Genomic DNA, 17,238 nt, shown 5'->3' with positions numbered 1-17,238 from the left:
GCATCGGTGAGTTTTGAGTGAATAGGCTGGTACTGTTAGGACTGAGGGACCTCTTGGATGTGATATGGGAAAAGATTCAAAGGAAGGCCAAGGGTGAAAGGTCTCCCAGGCTTTTTTTTTTTTCCCCAAGACACAAAGATGGTAGGTAGGTAGTATGTAGAAATACCTGTGAGTTTTTGGCTTTTCTAACTGGATCGTGGCTGATACACCACCTGTGGGTATCTCACTTATTTGTTGATGTGTTCATTGTTTATCTCCGCTGCCTCCACTAGAAATGCAAGCTCCATGAAGGCAGGGACTTTGCTTTGTTTACTTTGTACCACTACACTCAGAACCATTTCTGGCATATGCTAGGCACTCGATAAATGCTGTTTTGAATGAATGAATAGGAGACTCCAGCATCCAGGGAACAGATAGGAAAGTGATGATTACATGGGGCAAAGGAGAGCAAGGTCTGAAGGTTATTCATACTAGGGAATTAGCTATTGCAACAACACAACGACAGTGAGCTGTTCAGCCTGTCTTTTTCTTTCCTGGATATCTGGGGCAGGGGGCAGTAAGTCATGGCCAAGTCCTACCAGTATTCTCTGACCTCTGTGCCAAATCACGCTTCTGGATAGGAGACTGTGGAATCCCTGGAATCTCTGGACGGGACACAGTGGAATCCCTGGGCCCTGAAAAGAGTCCAGGGTAGCTGTGCAAATGGTCCAGGGAAATATCCATCCATAGACATTTCCTACCTGTTCTCTGGATGCTGGAGTACCCTATTCATTCATTCAAAAAATATTTATTGAGTGCCTAGCATAGCTAGAAATGGTTCTGAGTGTAGGGGTACAAGGTAAATAAAGCAAAGTCCCTGCCCTCATGGAGCTTACATTTCTAGTGGAGACAGGGGAGACAGACAATGAACACGTCGTCCCCTCTGCTGCTCTCGCTGGAGCCCTGTGAAGCCTCTGTTGTGGTGGGGATGACGCAGCTCGCATTTGAACTTGCTGCTTTTCCTGAAGCTTGAAAGGCACACGTCCGGCGCGTTGTTTCAGAATTTATAATGCAAAGTCTACATAAACATTCCTGTAACCCTTGATGTCCTTAAACTTGTTGCTTCTCATATTAGCTTGGATCTGCCTTTGGCCACTCTTGAAGGGGACAGTCTCCAAAATGATGCTCGCTCGATGTTGGGGTTTGAGGACCCCAAGGCTGCAACAGAGAATGCAGCATGCCAGAAAACCACAGGCATGATGATGACCCCAGAGCCCTTTTCCACCTAGCTTCCTGAGTGTGAGGGAGTGCTTCCACTTTCCCTTCCCCAGTGTCGTGAGTCTGGCCCAGGAGCCCATGTCCAGGGAGAAGGATAGTGCTAATCTCGCGGGGGAGGAGCAGAAGAGAAGGCTGAGCACTTGCAGCACTTACAGGATTTTCTGCTGTTTCTTGAAGAGGCCACTTCCTTCCACGGTCAGCACACAGTCCTCAACCTGCTCCGAGAGGGGGTTTGAAAATATCACCTGTATGGAGAGTGACTGGTTCACAACGGCTGCTCCTAAAACCTAAACAGACCAGGAGGGGAAGGAGAATTAGTTCTCATTCCTCAACTCACCAGACATTTACGAAGGGCACTGTTCTGTAAGGTGGCAGGATACGCCATCCCCGAATATGCCACTTTGGCATAAGAATTACTTTGAGCCGAAGACAATTGAGAAGAAGCAGATATAAGAAAAGCCCTCTGGTTGCCCCTTATTTGCCTAAAAGCAGGACATAAATTTACAAAGGTGTCCCCCCTCCCCTCTCTACCAAGAAGGACAAAGGCTGATCACCAGAGATGACTTCAGACCTTTATGAGCCTGGAGAGGGCACCAGAGGAATCTACACAACAGACTTTCTAACTAAGTTTTATCTACCATGAGTTTCCCATGTATTTGCCTTCCCCAAATTCGCCACCCCTTGAGACTCAAGGTCCTTTCCCTTTCTCTTGTCACTTCTCTAAAAACATATTGCTTCTTTGCTAAGATGCCATCTCAAAGCCCAAGTTCTAGCCAAACCTTCATGTTTCCCATCGGAGGGGGCTCCGTGGGCTTACTTTACAGGGTCTAGGAGGCTGCTTGGCCTTGGGGAGACAGCATGGGAAGGAAGGGAGCCCTTGAAATCTTCCCACTTGGAAGATCACAGAATGTCAGAGCAGGAGGGGTCCTCAGAGGCCACCTACTCTAATCCCCTCTCTGACAGTTCAAGAAGCAGAGGCCCAAGGCCTTGTCTGAGGATGCACAGCCAAAAAATGGCAAATCTGAACTGACTTTCAGACAGGGCTCTCCCCAGACCAGAGACCCTCCATCTGTGCTCACTTTCCTTATGTTGAACCACGGGGAAGGCCAACAGCAGGAGTGGCACAAGAGGGAGCTCGTCTATTGTCCATGGCACCTGTTCAAGGACCCATCCATAGGGCCTCTAATGGGTGGTACAAGAGGATGAAGACCTCTCAGACAAACTTTTCCCTCCTGGGGCACCAGAAGAGGCAAAGGAGGGAGAGGATGCTCTACTAAGCAGGCCCAGGCTGCCCTCTCACAGGACTTCACCCCCTCCCCACCAGATCCAAGGGGCCCCACAAGCCATTTGCAGGACTTCTGCCTACGTTAATCATGATGCTCGGATAAGATAAGGTGATGATCTTGTTCACCAGGATTTTCTCGGGACTGCTTTTCTCTTCACCCAAGGCACTGATGCGAATCAGCTTGTCTGTTGACAGGTACTGGCTGTACTGGGAATAGGAGATTTTGCAGGGGTAGGTCTTTGCTAAAGAAAGAACACAAGGATGGGGTGAGAGTAGCTGAGAAAATCAGCCAGACCTGGGTTGGACCTGGGGTCTCTCTTCCACAGAGAAGAGAGAGTCAACAAGTACCAAGTTCCGGGGAAGCAGGTGGCAGCTTTTCAGATGAGGAAATGCGCTGGAAAGAGCCAATATGGCGCCCAAGGCCATTCTGCTAGGAAATGGGAGAGCTAAGGCTCCAACCAAGGTCTCAGAGACTCAAAATCTCAGGTTTTTCCTACAAAACCAGCTACTTTTGTTGGGGTGGGAAAGGAGGAGGAAGAGAAAGGAGGCAGAGAGGAGATACTAGGAAGGAAGGAAGGAAGGAAAGAAGGAAGGAGGAAGGAGAAGAGGGAAGGAGGGGGATCATGCCGGAGGGGGATCATGCCGGAGGGGACAGTAGGAATCATGGTGTCTCAGGGGTCTGCCCCCAGAACCCTGTCAGCCGGCTTGACCGCACCAATGTTGCCAGAACCGACTCTGCGTACACAAACTGCACATATGCGTACCTTCTTTAGGAGAGAGTGTGATGAACGCTATGTCCTGCCAGAATGGGGACAGGGGGCTGCCATCGTGCAGCAGAGACTGGGCACTCAGGTTCACTTTGAGGTCCTTGAACTGGGAGGACATATTGAGGGCCAGCAGGACAAAGCATATATCCTGGCCCATGTTGGGCGGGTCGAGCAGCTTGAATTTCAGGGAGACTTGGACCACATCACTGGGTCGAAGGGAAGGTGTATGCACGCTCCGAGGGCTGTCCCGGCTCAGTGGGGTGGGCCTGGAAGGTTGCAGATCTGCTCCTCTTCGGGAACTATGGAACCTTTCAGCCTTCAGCTTCTGCAGAGCCTTCAGAAACACCTGCCTCTCCTGGAGGGAACCTGAAGGTGGGGAGAGCACAGCACCAGCTGCGAGCCAGGCTGACCAGGGTACACCGAGGCTGAGCGCCATCCCCCACCCAGTGTCTCCACCAACAACTTCAGGCCTTCACTCCCAGTAACAAGCAGTCCCTCCACGCTTCATGTGCTTTCCCAGGCAGGCTCTGCTGGCCACTTCACACCCATCCTCCCGTATCAACCACAAGCAAGGTGTATTACCATTACCATTTTTCTTCTTCTTATTCTTCCATACAAAGATAAAGAAAAGGAGGCTAACAGAAGTCATGTCACCTGCCCGAGTCACACAACTAGTAAGGAGCAGAGCCCAGGCGGGAACCAAACCTGCCCAACTCTAAAACCGGTGCTTGTGACCGCTCAACTCTATCCTAATGTCCTCAAGGGAAAGACAAAGGCCCACAAACACAGAGAAATAAACCTCTTAAAGACAGCAGGGCATGGTGTGATTTCCTGTTCCAGAGCCAGAGTATTGTTCAGGGATAGACTAATTCCTGGAAACTGAGAGAAAGGAGCAGCACAGTAAATAAGTAAATACGTATGAAAGGAGGTCTAGGTGTGCGGAGTTCCCAGAGTGGCCTCAGCTTCCCTGCTCTATCCCGGGGGTCCCTGTGGGCCGCATGTGCAGGAATACTTGCCCAAGCTTCCCTTAGAATTCCAGAAGCTGCCTTTGTTGAGTACTTATTCTCCCCAGGGACCAGTTCTACCCCTTCAATGCATTTGCCACAACATCCTGAGGCAGAGGCCACTTTTATACCCTTGCTCTGCAGGTCGTTCTAAGCCCAGTTCCAGACAAAAGAGAATCTGGAGACATTTGCTTCAGTAAGAATGGGCCCAAAGGCTGAGTGCAGTGGCTCACACCTGTAATCCCACCACTTTGGGAGGCCAAGGAGGGTTGACCACTTGAGGTCCAGAGTTCGAGACCAGCCTGGCCAACATGGTGAAACCCTGTTTCTACTAAAAATAATAATAAAAAAAAAATTAGCCAGGGGTGGTGACAGGCACCTATAATCCCAGCTACTCGGGAGGCTGAGACAGGAGAATTGCTTGGACCCGGGAAGCGGAGGTTGCAGTGAGCCAAGATCACGCCATTGCCCTTCCAGTCTGGGCGACAAAGCGAGACTCTGTCTCAAAAATAAAATAAAATTAAATTAAATTTAAAAAGAGTGGGCCCAGAGAGATGGGAATCCGATTTAGCGCATCTGCGGTCTGTGCAACCCCAGACCCTGCCAGGCTGGGTGGGAGGAGACTAATACTGCTGGCCCGAGGAGCACCTGAGCAGGACACTCAGGCCCACCAGGGTATGGCTCCAATCCCCCTGAGTCCACAGGGGACCCTGTGGGCCTCTGTAGCAAATGTGGTCACAGCTCCGCCCATATCCCCTTGGCACTTGCCATTTCAGTGCCCACAGGCCCTGCTTTTCAAATTGCAGCCCCTGCAACTCTGTCTGAGACTTTCTCTGCTACCAGAGCAGACTCAGCTCATGCATGGGGCGGGCCAGAAGTGCTAGAGAATTTGCATCCCCTAGGAACAGCCCTCAACTCATGACCGACAGGAATTGATGGATAAACACCCTAGCCCGTGCCTCTCTGGTGCAATGAATCTGCAGTGTTGTTCAGCACTTCACACCGAATCAGTGATAGGGTTGCCAGATTTAGCAAACAAAAATACAAGGCAATTTAATATGAAACAAACAACAAAGAATTTGGGACATCTTTTTTTTTTTTTTTTTTTTTTTTTAGAAATGGAGTCTCACTCTATTACCTAGACTGGAGTGCAGTGTTGCCATCATAGCTCACTGCAGTCTCAAATTCCAAGGCTAAAGCGATCCTCCCATCTCAGCCTCCCAAAGTGTTGGGATTGCAGGTGTGAGCTACAGCTCCTGGCCTGGGACATATTTACACTAAAGCATTATTTGTCCTGTATTTTTTCTGGCAACCCCACTCCCAGAGCTCCCAGCCAGCTGTCACTGTGCTAACAGGCTTGAAAATGTACTCATATTCACTTCCTCCCCTTCCCTGTCTCCCTTCCTCACTCTGCTACCAGCATTTCCAGGATAGCCTCAAAAATAAACCACTTGTATTTGAATGCTTGCCTCAGGATCCATTTCTGTGGCAACCCAGCCAAGATGAGGCCAGAGGCCGCAGGGAGAGGGTGGTAATGGCACTGCTGGGCTGTATTCAACACTCGCCCCCTACTGCAAATCCCCTTTCCAGGTGGGGAATTCTGGAGCCTCCTTGTGTCTGTCCCCGAAGCCCATGTAGACGAACCACAGACACCCACTCATCAGTACTCCCAGCAACTGCTCAGCCCTCCCTGCCACCCTCTACCCATCCTGCCTTGTGCCTGCTCAGATCCTCCCCAGCCAGATCCCAGCTCTGGCCCTCACCCTGCCTCGGCCCTCATGGACTGGATATTTTTGCCTGGTTCCCTGGTAGTTGAACCTAGTGGCTGGCGTTTCTCAGTTTCCAGGCATTCATCTATACCAGATTAACATAGCCTCCCTGTGGCTCTGCTGCCAGGGCTGTCACCTCAGAGTCAGCGTCTGGTCCTGCCAGCCCCGCAGGGAGGAGGGGTGGGAGTGAACATCTGGGCTCGCCTCAGCCTGTCCTCCAAAGACTCAGTGAAACACAATGAATTAAACAATACCCTAAATAAAATAAACGAGTGGTATAGTGTTTACTCAATTCCCTGCCGTCTTCAGTGGGAGGCTGGTTTTGGGGTGGGAAGCAGGGGTGAAGGACTCATATTCTGTTTAGGCTCCACAGTCCATGTGAGCGCCTTGTGGCGGGAGCTCGCTGGCCTGCAGAATGTGGGGTGGGGCTGTGACGAAGAAGTAAGGCTGTGGGGCCACCCCAACTAGGGCCTCAAAACTGAACGGCTGAGGCGACGGTGGGGCTGGGTCCTGCCTCTCAGCTGCTCTCTGGCTCCCTGGGGTCGGAGAAGGTTCCTGCAGGACTGGGGCTCTGAGTAGGCCTGGCTTACTTACTCACCTTCTTCATACTTGTAGTTCTCTGTGATGTCATCCCGCTCATCACTCTGGATGCTCTTTGTGCTGATAAAATTGCCAACAGAACTCGTGTCCTGGTGAAGTTTCTGCTCCTTCCCTCCCTGGACGAGCCAGGACATGCAGTCAGCATTCACCATCGAAAACACAAAGGGCGTGTCGTAGTTCAGGTCCACTTCTCCATCTTTGATGGCTCTGACAGAGGCAGGGCCGCAGCAGTAGACGCCTGAAGGAGAACAGGGGAGCCTCGGTGGGCCGTTTGTTGCAGGGCTGGGCAGGGGTGGGGCACTTTCCATGGGAGCGGGTCCTGCCTTTCTTCTGGAGAGCCTCACCGTTGCTCATCTCCTGAGGTGTGGCGTCCAGCACCTGCCAGCCTCCATATCCAGGGGGCAGATCCTTCCGGGCCATCCAGCACTCATTCCAGACATGGAAGTTCCTGTGTCAAACAGAGCCAAGGGAGACGTTGTACTGCTTGGTCTTTCTAGAAGAAGGCAAGGGATGGACGAGCAAATGAATTGTTGGATAGAAAGACAGACTTAGCACACACACAGGGCTTGAAACATCTGTGGATAGCCAGGCACGATGGCTCATGCCGGTAAACTTAGTACTTTGGGAGTCTGAAGTGACAGGATTGCTTGAGCTCAGGAGTTCAAGATTAACCTGGGCAATAAAGGAAGACCTTGTCTCAAAAAAAAAAAAAAATTAACTAGGCATCATGGCGCATGCCTATAGTCCCAGCTACTTGGGAGGCTCAGGTGGAGGATCAGTGGAGCCCGGGAGATCAAAGCTGCATTGACCTTGATCAGACCACTGCGCTCCAGCCTGGGCAGCAAAGCCAGACCCTGGCTCAAAATAATAATTAATTAGTGACAGGTCTTCCTCTCGTGGACCTCCGTTTGCCTCCCAGAAAAGAGTTTCCCTCTGCGGACTCAGCGTGTGAACAGAAAGTGAAGGCTTCCAGAGTCCACTGAAGTTAAAAATCCTTCACTGTCTCATGAAACAGGCTTCATGGTCCCTCTGTGTGTGTTGCTGACTCACAGAGGCAGTCGCCGTCTTTGTATTCGGAGGTAAGGCCATCCTGTGTTCAGAACTGTCGGCACTCGGAACAGTACTCCAAAATGAAGGTCTCAGAAGCGGAAGTGCTTTTTGGGACCTTTTCCTGTCTTCCTGTCTCTCAGTCTCATTTACCCCCATGGCTAACCATAGAAATTAAAATCTCTCTTCCCCAAGGTGGGAAGGTCATGGAAACCAGAACCCCTTTTCCCCAAAGGCAGTCTTAAAACCTAAAAATATTACCCTGGCTTTCCCTCTGCCTTTCTGTATAAAAATTGGCCATAAAAATTTTATCTGACCTACCTTGTTTGACTGTAGGTCAAAAGACCCTCATTCTAGAGAGGGTTCTGCCCCGTATTGGGAAGGAAGGAACTCATGCTCAGAGAGGCCAAGCAGAATATAGACAGACAGGGCTGGGTTTCCCGGCTCAGTCTATTAGCGTTAGGTCACACCATTTGTCCAAGCCTGTTTCTACGTGGCTGTCCATACTCTGTTAGACCAAGCATAAAACTGGACAATTTCCCCTGTATCTTTGGGTCTTTATTCCGAAGGCTCCTGTGTATACGTTAATAAATGCGTATGCCTTTTCTCCTATTGATCTGATTTTGTGAGTTGATTTTTTTTTTTTTAACAAACCTTCAGAGGGCAGTGGGGACATTTTCTCCAGGCCCCACAGAACCAGGAGGTTCTGCGAAGGAGGCGACAAAGATGAAAACCTCAACCCGGGGCAGAACGTTCTTATGATGTCAGACTCCTAAACCCCAAATGGGCTTTGTTCAGCTGTCTCCCAGCTGAAGACTGGCAAGAGGTGTGCGGGCAGCCTTGGCGCTGGGGGGGGGGTGGAGGAGGTGAAGGGGAGGGAGCAGACTCACGGACATCGTCCTGCCCTTCCTCCTGCCATGGGGCTTGGCTCTGATGTGTGGCCCTAGAAATAGGTTGAGAGGTTGTTCCTCACCAGATAGTATCCTTCTTCTTATTCCCCAAAATCCGGCCCGTGTTGTCATAATACTCGTCTATGATCAGGTTTCCATCTGTGTCGTGGCCAGAGTCGAAGTTGGTGATCACACGGGTGGGGATCCCCAGGCCCCTCATCACTGCAAAAAGGGCAGAAAAAAGTCACCCGTGAGCTGTAGATTCCAGACCTGTGTATTCCCAGACTTTGGGGCCTGGACCTGGAGAAATCTTCCGTCCGTCATCTGCAGGACCATGCTGGAGCTGTTTGGAACACTGGCATAGTGATATTTCCAACTTCTTTCCCCACTTCTGGAGCTCATGGGAGAGATTCTATGCAAAGGTCGGGATGCTGACTGCTCAGACAAGCACTGCCTGAGCCAATAAAGTCTAGCAAGCTGTGAGCTTTGCTTACGCCAGGAGGGTGGGACAGGCATGCCTTTTCTTTGGCAAAACTCAGAGGCCCAACTCAACTGCACTTCTCTTCTGGCCCTAAATCTCCATCTTCAAGCCACAGCTGGAATTCTATTCCTTTCTGTGATTAGAATGATTGCTCGAGACCATCAGATTCTCAAGCAAAACGTTCTGTATGATTTTTCCTGGATGTATGATCTTGGAAGCCTCTCTAGGAAAGCATCACAGATCAAGCCAACAAGGAAAGAAAACCATGTAACAAGAGCTTAGAAAAGTGAGAGTTTCTACCTGGTAGAGACATTATTGAAAGAAGGCAGAGTGTTGTCTTTATTCCTGGGGGCCATGCATTCTGTTTGCCAGCCAACTCCCTTTCTTTATCCTCTGCTGTATTTCCATTCTGTGCTTTTTTTTTTTTTTCCGAAGTCAAAAAATCGCACTCTAGCCCTAGTCCCCCGGGTCTGGAGTGTGATGATGCAATCTCGGCTCACTGCAACCTCCACCTCCCGGGTTCAGGCGATTCTCCTGCCTCGCCCCCCGAGTAGCTGGGATTACAGGCGCACACCACCATGCCCAGCTAATTTTTTTTCGTATTTTTAGTAGAGATGGGGTTTCACCATGTTGGCCAGGCCGGTCTCAAACTCCTGATCTCAAGTTATCTGCCTGCCTCGGCCTCCCAAAGTGCTGGGATTGTAGGCATGAGCCATCGTGTCCGGCCTCTGTGCTCTTTTAAGTACAGGAAAATCCCACCGTGAAATGCTCTGGGGATCCCTGTCCCTTCATGTCCAGCAATGACAACCCACTCAATTTAATAATGACAATAATAGTATCTACCAGCTGGGCATAGTGCTAAATGCTTCACACACATTATCCTCAAGACAACTCTATATGACGGCTACTATTATTATCTCCATTTTGAAGACACAGAATCAGAGGCTAAGAAAGTTTGCTACCTTGGCCAAGGTCACACAGCTAATAAGAGGCAGAGCTACCACTAAAATCCTGGTTTCACTGCTAAGCTTGCAGTCAATACTGAGTCCAGCTCTCAGCAGAATGCATACAGTTCAGCATCTTAGTGTTTCTACCTAATTTTACATCCCAAGCATTTTCCTATATTATCAAATATCTGCCCAAACAAGATTTTAGTGGTGATTATTTTGAAACATTTAGTTGGTTTTCAGTTTTCCCCCTGTTGTAAATACTGTGATAAATACCTTTGTAGATCAATATCTCCCCTCCTCTGGGACATATTCTAAGGGGTAAAATGACCGAGTCAAAAATATGGTTATTTCTAAGGGTTCTTCACACACACTACTGTCATTTCATAAAAACTTATAATTTTTAAACATTTAATTGCATACAGATTTTAGCTCACCCTCTTCTTATTCTGCACTTTGACACAGAGCCTCTCCAGGCCAGGGTGGGGACAGGCCTTGGATGGGACCAGAAAAGGGAGGGGAGAAGCCCAAAGGGAGCCTTGAGCTCGCATGGCAGGTCTGAACAGGGCTGAAGAACTAGGGCAGGCAGTGGGTAAAGCTGACTAAGTGGGTTGTAGGTGGAGGTGACACAGGACAGCTGCAGAGGTGAGGCTGAAGGTTGAAAAGCTGTCACTGAAGGACCCTGAGACAGCAGTGAGACAAGAGAGCAGCATTGCAGGGGCACATTTATGCTAAAAGTACAGTCAGGAGGGTGGATGACACTCACAGTAACAAGAAAATGTGCCAAGGAGGAGGGCAGGGAGGCAGAGCAGGGAGCAAGCCTCCCCCTGCCCTTCACCCGGATGGATGAGTTCATGAGTGGTCACCTGAAGGGTCAGTAGTGGTGTCAACTCCTGCTAAACATGACTTGATGGGCACTGTCCCACCCTAACACAAGTAACTGATCCTGAAGCACTTTGAAGTTCTCTATGAGACCAGAGTACGAGGCTTGTGTTGAACTGTTCACAAGTCTGTCTTCCTGAGGGCAGGGATTGTGTGTTATTCATCTTTATCATTACTCAGCTATTAATAATACAGGGCAAGGCCCATTTTGCATCTTGCTGCATCTTTGCTGGATGGATGAATGGATGGATGGATGGATGGTGTCTTGTGAATCTTTTGCCTGTTCTGGTGATTTCTGAGTTCAACACACCACTGTCCTAATGGCTGTGTGATGCTTTGGGTACCAAGCTCAACTGTCTGTAGAGCATAAGCTTTGAGTGGTGATGGATTTGCACTGATCCAGTCTCACCCTTTGCTCATCATGGCTTGTGAGAGGACTTGGATGGGGAGCAGATTGTCACAGTAGAACAGAATGAAGTTACAGAGGGGCAAGAATGGTTTCTTACATGGGGGTGAAGCGAAGGCATCAGCTTCAAGGCGCTCAGATCTGTGCAGCAGAGGCCATGCACACACGTTTCCGGCGGCCTTGCTCCCTCTGTCCTTCTGGTTCTGTCCTCCCACAAAGAGCTCATCCCGACTATGGCTTTCTCTCCCACTTCTGTGCCCAGGACTCTTGAATTTGAATCTTGAGCCTGCCTAGAGACCTCGCTGTCACTGAACACATCCCCCACTGAACTTACTGTCTTCCAGCCTTTCTAGTCAAAGACATCATCATCATAGGTACCAGACGTGGTGCATCTCCCTTAGTTCTCTTCATGCCCATATGATTATCCCAACTTTAAAGAGGAGACACCTGGAGCTTAGAGAGGTAAGGTCACATAGCAGAAAGAGAAAAGCCAGGGCAGGACATAAACCCACGTTTCTCTGATCTCAAAGCCTCTCATGCTTTTAACTGCAGGCCACAACACTGCAACTCCACTGGACATCCCAGCCACACCTCAGTCTCAATGCACCTTCCTCTGTGAAGTTTTCACCAGTGACTCCACACCACACTCATCCCTTCTCATGCCCTCACATAACCCTGATCGCCTGTGTCACACATTTCAGCACTGGATTTGGCTGTCTGTAATTTAATGTGTCTGCCTTATCCTGTCTGCCAAATTACACATCCCCCTAGAGTTGAGCTCATATAAGACTTTTCTTGCATTTCTACATTCCTAGTACAAGGCTGGGCACAGGGTAGGTGCTCATTATATTCCTGTTAAAGTAAGGCACCTTTAACCTGTTCCTGCGGACTCTCAGTCCTGATGACTCACAGCTTGACGTGAGATTTAGGTGACCTGTCACTGATGATTTTGAGGGCTCTGAGTCCCTCGTAAAAGGGAAACCCACGTGGGGAATCTGTGCTTACGGACGTGCATACACTACATGCACATGCATTGATGCAGTGACAACTGGGCAAAGGTGAACGAGGTCTCAGAGTTGGGAGGGCCACAGGGTTATCAAGGTATATCACACCGCATTCTCAGCCTCAGCAATTACGTTTCTTCATTCAGCCATTTAGTAGTCATTCAGTGATAAGTGTTGAGACCAGGTAGTCAATTAGATGAAGAGGATACAAAAATGAAAGACATTCCTGCCTTCGGGAAAGACAACTCCACTTGACTGGTAGTGGACCATGTCCTAATGGTGTATTAAAATGATGAGGATGGGGCCAGGCACAGTGGCTCAGGCTGGTAATCCTAGCACTTTGAGAGTCCATAGAGGGAGGATTGCTTGAGCCCAGGAGTTCGAGACCAGCCTGGGCAATGTAGTGAGACCTCACCTCTACAAAAAATAAAAAAAAAAATAGCTGGATATGATGGCGCTGCGGTCCCAGCTACTCAGGAGGCTGAGGCAGGAGGATTGCTTGAGCTCAGGAGGTTGAGGCTGCAGTGAGCCATAATGGCGCCACTGTACTGCAGCCTGGGTGCTCCAGCCTGGGTGACAGAGTGAGATCCTGTCTAAAATAAAATAAAATATCTAGCATGTTTTAGGACTGGCTGTAAAGTTCTTTTTGCCCCCATGTGGAAATGTGGCCCTAATTTCATAAGAAAAATTCAGTGGAAAGTTAGAGTTCAATTTATTGAAATGCATTCAGTTAGCTTTACTGCCACAATCCCATGGCTTTTATCGAGAAATGTGGCCAAAACTTCACCTTGTAGAGTCCAAGTAATTGAGTGTAAATGTGATGACTTTTATCACCTTTTAATTTCTCCCTGAATGCATTAAGCTTCCAAATGATAAATATATCACTTTCTGCTCTTTATCCCATGCCTTTAATCGTCCCTTATAACCAAGATGATCATATTGCTTTGGTCTTTCAGATATGCCATCACTAGATCATATTTGAACTGTTCTCTCTCTCACCTGTAATGGGAAGGAAATGAAATCTTATTTGTTTCCTTAACAGTACCTTAAGTATGCAAAGGTATACCATCTGTTTTCCACGATAACCTCCAGTCTTCTAGCCTGCACTAAGACAAGGCCCTACCAAAATTATTTTTTGATAAGGGGGTGGGGCAATTAAGAACTGAACCCTAATCATCAAAGTGCAATAACCTGTTACTCAAGAAGTACAAATGAGCACTGTTTACAGAGAAATAGGACATGGAAACGAGGATATCAACCTTGAAGAAGCAAAGCACAGCATGTAGGACCTGGGCCATGTATTAGCTGAAAATGGCAGCGCAGAAGGTGGCAGTGGGCAGTTACCATGGAGCTGTGAGACCTGCTCTGCGGCTCTGTGGCAGATTTGTAAGGGTTATCTGGGTGTGTGTGGCGGGGGGAGGGTCTTAAATGGCAAAAAAGGCCCCTTCCCAGTGGGCAGTACAATCACTCCCTCCATCCTCACACAAGTCAGTTTCCTGGACTAGCAGAGAAAAGACAAAAATGTCAGCTGCTTATGCGGGGATGGACAATCAGAAGACTGCTTTAAAAGGCCTCTAGTCCAAATGTTTAATATGAATATTTTATATCTAACTTCCAGTTGCAAAATACAAAGAACAGAGGCATAAGAAGACCAACAACACAGTGAAGCCCTCAGGTAAGTCTGAAAGGTAGAGTTGTGCAGGACACCTGCCTCAGTGTCTTCAACCAAGTCACATATTGAATTAAAGGATCTCTTTGATATTAAAGGAGACACAGAGGACATTGCAACCAGGTGCGATGTTTGGTTCCTCATTAGATCCTGGTTTGGACAAACTGACTGTACAGATACAAACTGTAGCCTCGCCCCCACCACTTCCTGCTGGCAAAGACTGAACCATCTCAGCCAGGCATCAAGGTCGACGTCAACCGTGATAAGTCGTATTGACGGCAGGTACCCCTGATATTATGTGAACAGGAAGCACTACTTTTGTTGTCTTCCTCCCCAAAATACATACTTCTAGTATGATCATGAGAACAATAATAGACAAATTGCAACTGAGGGACTTCCCAGAGCAGCGTCCAGGCCACCACACAGGCACTCAGCAAAAAGAACTCAGCAGTCTTATCGAGTTAACGAGATGAGATCACAATTGAGGGAAGCCTAGAGGGCTGAAATTTGCAGGGTGGAGTGTATGCAGGGGAGAGAGCTGAACAGAGGGAGTATTCCAGAGATCTGCAGAGGGGTCTTTCAAGTCTTTGGCTGAGTGGTGATCTGTGCAAGCCTGGGGATGAAATTCCAGGAGGCCAGATAAAGCAATAGAGTGGAGAGGCCTCATAATACATTGGGCATTTGATAAGAGCCTTCAGAAGAGGCATGACTTAGTAGTGGGGCTAAATTAAGCTTAGGGTAAAGACCACTCTGGAGCCATCAAGACAAAGCTTAAATGCAAACCTCAAGGAGTTCGAGACCAGCCTGGTCAACATGGCGAAACCCCACCTCTACTAAAAGTACAAAAATTAGCTAGGCATGGTGATGGGCACGTGTAGTCCCAGCTGCTCAGGAGGCTGAGGCAGGAGAATAGCTTGAACCCGGGAGTCGGAGTTTGCAGTGAGCCGAGATTGCGCCACTGCACTCCAGCCTGGGCGACAATAGAGAGACTCGGTCTCAAAAGAAAACAAAAAACAAAAAACAAAAAAACCTTCAAAGGCTCAAATTAATCTGCAAGGAATTTATTATTGCTGTACCGCACAAAGTCCTTTAAAGGAATAAAACAAAATTCAGTTCTTAAGAGCATAACACAATAAAAAATGGGTAAGCATGCAAAGAAACAGGAAAATATGACCCATAGCCTGTAAAAAAAATTAATCAATAGAACCAGATTCAGAAATGCCAGAGATCATGAAATTAGCACAAAGTGATGAATCATTCATACTCCAAACCTCAGCATCATGTAATATACCCACATAACAAACCTGCACAGGTACCCCCTGAATCTAGAATAAAAGTTGAAATTATTTTTTAAAAAGCTGATCTCAAAAAAAAGGAGACAAGGACCTCAAAGAGCTATTTTATATATTATAAATATGCTCAAAGTGCTCGAGAGGAGTTACAGAAAAACAAGAACATAACGAGAAGAGAAATGGGAGGTAAAAAAAAAAAAGACTCAGTGGAACTTCTAAGGATAAAAAATACACACTGGCCTTAAAAAATAAATAAAAATAAAACTATATACATATGTATATAAAAGACAAATACAATACATGAAACCAAAACCATACTGAATAAAACACTACACAAAGATAATAATATGATTGTTTTGTGAAAACACATCCAACTACAGTGCTACATATTAAACACATGAAAATGTTTCCCTATCATGCAGAGAGGTGAATAGAAGTGGGCTATGAGATAAAAGGGGGAAATTAGGCCGGGCGCGGTGGCTCAAGCCTGTAATCCCAGCACTTTGGGAGGCCGAGGTGGGTGGATCACAAGGTTAGGAGATCGAGACCATCCTGGCTAACACAGTGAAACCCCGTCTCTACTAAAAATATAAAAAACTTAGCCAGGCATGGTGGTGGGCACCTGTAGTCCCAGCTACTCAGGAGGCTGAGGCAGGAGAATGGCATGAACCCGGGAGGTGGAGTTTGCAGTGAGCCGAGATCACGCCACTGCACTCCAGCCTGGGCGACAGAGCGAGACTCTGCCTCAAAAAATAAAATAAAATAAAATAAAATAAAAGGAAATTAATTAATTGATTTTAATAAGAAGGGCCTTTTACAAAAGAGGGGCCTGAGCAGACCAATTATGGTAAGTGCCATGAAATGAGGAATATAGTTAACTTAACTCTAAACGTTCCAAGGAAGAAAGGAAATAAAAGGGGAAAAAAGTGGGAGAGAGGGGAACTGAAGTTTCAGGGATAGCTAGAAACAACTTATTTATTTATTTTTATTTTTGAGACAGAGTCTGGCTCTGTTGCCCAGGCTAGAGTACAGTGGTGTGATCTTGGCTCACTGCAAGCTCCGCTTCCCAGATTCACGCCATTCTCCTGCCTCAGCCTCCCAAGTAGCTGGGACTACAGGCGCCCGCCACCACGCCTGGCTAATTTTTGTATTTTTAGTAGAGACAGGGTTTCACCGTGTTAGCCAGGATGGTTTCAATCTCCTGACCTCGTGATCCGCCCGCCTTGGCCTCCCAAAGGGCTGGGATTACAGGCGGGAGCCACCGCACCAGGCTGAAACACCTTTTGAATAAGACCCAACCAAACCCCTGGAGCCCAAGAGGCAGAGATTAAAACAGTACCAGACTAATTATAATAGCTAACATTTAGATAAAACTACGTGCCAGACATCTTTCTATCTACTCTCCGTGTATTAGTCAACAACCTTACGAGGGAACATTCCATGCTATCTTATGTCAATGGAAATCAGTGGAAAATAAGGCAGGTTTGTGTTTAGTCCAAGGCATTGCACAAAAGAGTTTGAACTGGGATCTAAGAAAAGGCTGCGGTAAAATAATGCACCAGGGCCTTGGCTGCGGTTCCTTCTTTGAGACGTAAGGGTAAAAACAATAAGAACAAGAGTTACTGTGTTGAAATGAAGATGGGATACTTTATAAAGGCCCCTACATAACTGAGTTAGAAAAATCTTAGATAATATCTAGCTCAGGGGTTTTCAAAAAAGCATTAAGCAGAGGGCTCTATATGCAAGCCCATCATAAGTGAGGATTTGATGTATAAAAGACATGCAAGTTGGGTTGCTTTAGTTTAAGAGGAGGGCCCAGTCGCAGTCCCAACCAGGCAGCCTCCCATCTCCCACACCCTTTCCCATCTCCGCTTCCCCTTAGAGCCCCTGGGACCTTGGACCCTATTTTACAGAAGAGGGATGGTGCTATACATCCAC

General features: G+C 47.9%; 1 protein-coding gene across 2 annotated transcripts in view; it reads right to left on the bottom strand.

The window, feature by feature from the left end:
* Window positions 1-767: 767 nt before the first annotated feature.
* The window catches only part of TGM5 (transglutaminase 5), a 35,194-nt gene continuing 18,723 nt past the window's right edge, over window positions 768-17,238 (bottom strand). For both annotated transcript variants that reach the window (XM_033190368.1, XM_033190369.1), the window contains exons 7-13: window positions 8,703-8,841; window positions 7,027-7,130; window positions 6,681-6,920; window positions 3,307-3,675; window positions 2,624-2,784; window positions 1,411-1,544; window positions 768-1,197 (exon numbers count right to left, since the gene is read on the bottom strand). In XM_033190368.1, the coding sequence (XP_033046259.1) occupies window positions 1,044-1,197; window positions 1,411-1,544; window positions 2,624-2,784; window positions 3,307-3,675; window positions 6,681-6,920; window positions 7,027-7,130; window positions 8,703-8,841 (1,301 nt within the window). In that variant the 3' untranslated portion in view covers window positions 768-1,043. The remainder of the gene's footprint in view (window positions 1,198-1,410; window positions 1,545-2,623; window positions 2,785-3,306; window positions 3,676-6,680; window positions 6,921-7,026; window positions 7,131-8,702; window positions 8,842-17,238) is intronic.

The sequence above is a fragment of the Trachypithecus francoisi genome, unplaced genomic scaffold (assembly GCF_009764315.1).
Source record: "Trachypithecus francoisi isolate TF-2019V2 unplaced genomic scaffold, Tfra_2.0 Lachesis_group3, whole genome shotgun sequence".
NCBI classification, from domain to species: Eukaryota; Metazoa; Chordata; class Mammalia; order Primates; family Cercopithecidae; genus Trachypithecus; species Trachypithecus francoisi.
Note: the sequence above shows the minus strand (reverse complement) of the source record. Positions and strands in the feature narration are given on the sequence as shown.